General features: G+C 64.6%; 1 protein-coding gene across 1 annotated transcript in view; it reads right to left on the reverse strand.

The window, feature by feature from the left end:
- Positions 1–2,687, reverse strand: part of PPP1R37 (protein phosphatase 1 regulatory subunit 37) — a gene marked incomplete at its 5' end in the record, with an annotated part of 10,745 nt that extends 8,058 nt beyond the window's left edge. The window contains 3 exons of the mRNA XM_026051466.1: positions 1,038–1,138; positions 1,993–2,038; positions 2,590–2,687. Coding sequence (XP_025907251.1) covers positions 1,038–1,138; positions 1,993–2,038; positions 2,590–2,687 — 245 coding nt within the window. The remainder of the gene's footprint in view (positions 1–1,037; positions 1,139–1,992; positions 2,039–2,589) is intronic.
- Positions 2,688–2,914: the final 227 nt, after the last annotated feature.

Raw genomic sequence — 2,914 nt, forward strand, 5'->3', positions numbered from 1 at the left:
GCTGGGATCACCCCAATTACTCTGGAGAAGGGAAAGCGTTTGCCCAAGGTCCCAAAGGGAAGCGCTCGCCTCGCTGCGGGGTGCAAATTGGGTCATTAAGCTCCGGAGCTCCCTCCGGGGCAGCCCGGCGGCTCCCAGCAGCTCGTCAAGCTAATTTGCATGGCGGCTGACGAGGTTTGCCCGTGCCCCCGAGCCCCGAGTTCGCTCGGAGCCGCCGAACGCCAGGAGCCTGGCGGAAAAAACCCCGCGGGAAGGACCCCGCGGGGCAAAACCCGGAGGCCCGGGGCAAACAAAAGCAGCACAAAGGGCAAATGAAAGGGCGGGCGTTGAGGGAACAACAGGACTTTCCACGCGGATGAGGCTCATCCATAGGAAATGCCGATGGCGGGGGAAAAATGCGGGCTYGCCGGTTCGTTATGGGGTGACTCAGGCGGCCGCGTGACGCTCCGGGAGGAAAAACACAGCGGGATGGATCCGGTTTGGGAAGGGAGAYGGGCAAACGGCAGCGAGCGAGGCGGGATCTGCGGGGCCGGGCTCGGGAAGCGACGTCCCGGCTGCGTCTTGGGTTGGTGCCGGCTTTTCCCGGGGGAAGTCGGAGCTGGTTTGCCCAGACGGGGTGTTGAGGGGCCCGAGCCGCTCCGCGAGCCGAGCGGGAGCAGGAGGAGAGGCAGCCCCGGCGTTTACTCCGTCGGGGTCCCACGTGGAGCAGCCGGCGCCACAGGGATTGCAAAAATAGGGAAGTTTGGGCGGATGAGCCCGGGTTTAACAAGGCCGAGGCTTTGGATAAGCCCCGAAGCGAGCGAACTGGCCCGCGGCGCAAAATGAGAGGCACTAACCGTTCCAAGGGCCGCCCGGGGCCAAGGCTTCCCCCGAGGCGACGGAAAACGCGGCTCCGGGAGCCCGCGTGGAGGCCCCGGCTGCCATTTAGCCCCGRGAGGGCAAAATTCCCACTGGGAATGGCCAAAGTTGGGAAGAAGAGGCTGCAAGACGGGTTCTACCGGGGAAGGAGGCAGCGGCCCCGGCCCGCGCGCACTCACGTCTTCATCCAAGCTGGTCTGCTCCAAGTCGACGAGTTTGAACTGGACCCGTTTGAAGATCTCCTCGAGCGCCTCGCACGCCCTGTAATCCAGCTTCTCCCCTGCGGAGGGAAAAGCGGGAAGCGACGCCGTGAGGCCGGCTCTCACCCGGACACGGCTCCGGCAAACGGACACGCAACAAAGGCGGCGAGAACGCCGCTCTGCAGAGCTCCCAGGGCCTTGGATACATCCCGCGCTCTGCTTCTCCTGGAGCAACTGGGAATGTTCCCGTTTGCTACCCGGGCCTTTCCCTGGGGGATCTGGAGCTCTCTGGCGCTCCGGTTTTTCTCCGGCTGGAAATCTTTCCCTGGCTCCGCGGGTTTCCCTTCGGGAGAGGCGAGCGGCTTCACCTGCACCCTTCTCGGGAGGCAGCGCGGGTTCACGGAGGCTTTTGGGAAGGCTGTTCCAATAAAGCCAGGAGGAAACTGCAGGTTTCCCAARTTCCCCCTTTCCTCCCTGCCCAGATGGGAGCCTACGGAGCAGGATCCCGCCTGGCAAAACCCAGCTCAAACGGCTGCCTCAGGCCCCGTCAAACGTGGCTTTTGGCGGAGCGTGTTTGGGCAAAGCCAGGCCTTGGGAGCTCCGGAACTTGGCTCTTCCCAAGAGGCCCTCGGATGCCGGGCGCTTCCCGCAGCGGCCGCTTTGGGAATTGCCTCGTGCCGCCCGGATGCTCCGTGGGAGGCAGCCGCCTCCGAGCGATGGGAGAGGTTCCAATTACCCTTCCCCGCAAAACCAGCGGCCGTCGGGCGCTCCGGGGAGAGGGAGCCGCTAGCGCGGCCTTCCCGTTCCCCGGGAGCGAGGCCGGGCCGCGCTCCGGAGGCCGGGATCGAGCAGCGCGAACGGAGGCAAACGCCGGGATTGCCCAAGAGGCCGGGTGGAAAGCGAGGCAGCGGGAGGCCGCGAGGAGGGGCCTCACCTTTCAGATCCAAGCAGTCTATCCGGGGAGCCAAATCCTTGAATTCCTGTTTGGGGGAAAAAAAAGGCAGCGTTTCATTACCAGGACCAGGGAGGAATTGAACCAGGAGAGGGGAAAAGGGGGCGAATCCTCCCCGAATCCAAGAAATCCTGCAAAAAGGGTCCCCTTGCTCTGCCTGTTCCCGTCCGCCCCGGAGCCACCGTTAAAACGAAACCGAGAGAGAAAACTGCTGCAAAAGCGAGCGCTTTTGGTCCCATTTTCTGCCTTCCAAAGGCGAGGAGGGGGAAGTGGGAACGGGAGCGTGCGGCAGCGCCCGCTGCTGCCCACGGGGCTATAATTATCCCGGCAGAAAAGCGGAGCAGCCGCTGCTGCCGGGCGCCTGGAAACCGGGATAACCCCCGGGGCCGGCGGTGGGGAATATTCCCGGAGCAAATCCCGCTCCGAGCCCAACGTGCTGYGGGAAACCGCCCAGGTGATTTAACCCACGACAGTTAAAACGGTTCAGGCAACGGTTACGATTTAGCTCCACGGTTCAGCCGAGGCTTTGGGAAAGGAGGGAATTCCGGAGGGCCGGAGGCGGGGCGGCGAGGGCTCTACCTGGAGCTGCTTGAGGAGCTTGGCGCTCTGCTTGCAGTTGAGCTTCTGGCAGGCTTGCTTGTAGGCGGCCACGATCTCYTCCACGGTGACGTTTTGGGCTGGAAACACCGGGAAACGGCTCGTGCCGCCGCTAACGCCCCGCGATTCCCAAACGGCCCGCCCCGATCCCCCGTTTAGCCCCCAAACTGGAGGTGCCGCTGGAGCGCGGGGAGGTTTCGGGAAGCAGAACCCGGCGCGGCTTCAAACGCGTCCCRAGCTGCGGGAACGGGGCAGCGTCCGGCGCCGCTCGGCGCTCCGGGCCGCAACGGGAAGGCTCCGGATGCGG

This window comes from Nothoprocta perdicaria, unplaced genomic scaffold, assembly GCF_003342845.1.
Source record: "Nothoprocta perdicaria isolate Ctin4 unplaced genomic scaffold, notPer1 scaffold_759, whole genome shotgun sequence".
NCBI classification, from domain to species: Eukaryota; Metazoa; Chordata; class Aves; order Tinamiformes; family Tinamidae; genus Nothoprocta; species Nothoprocta perdicaria.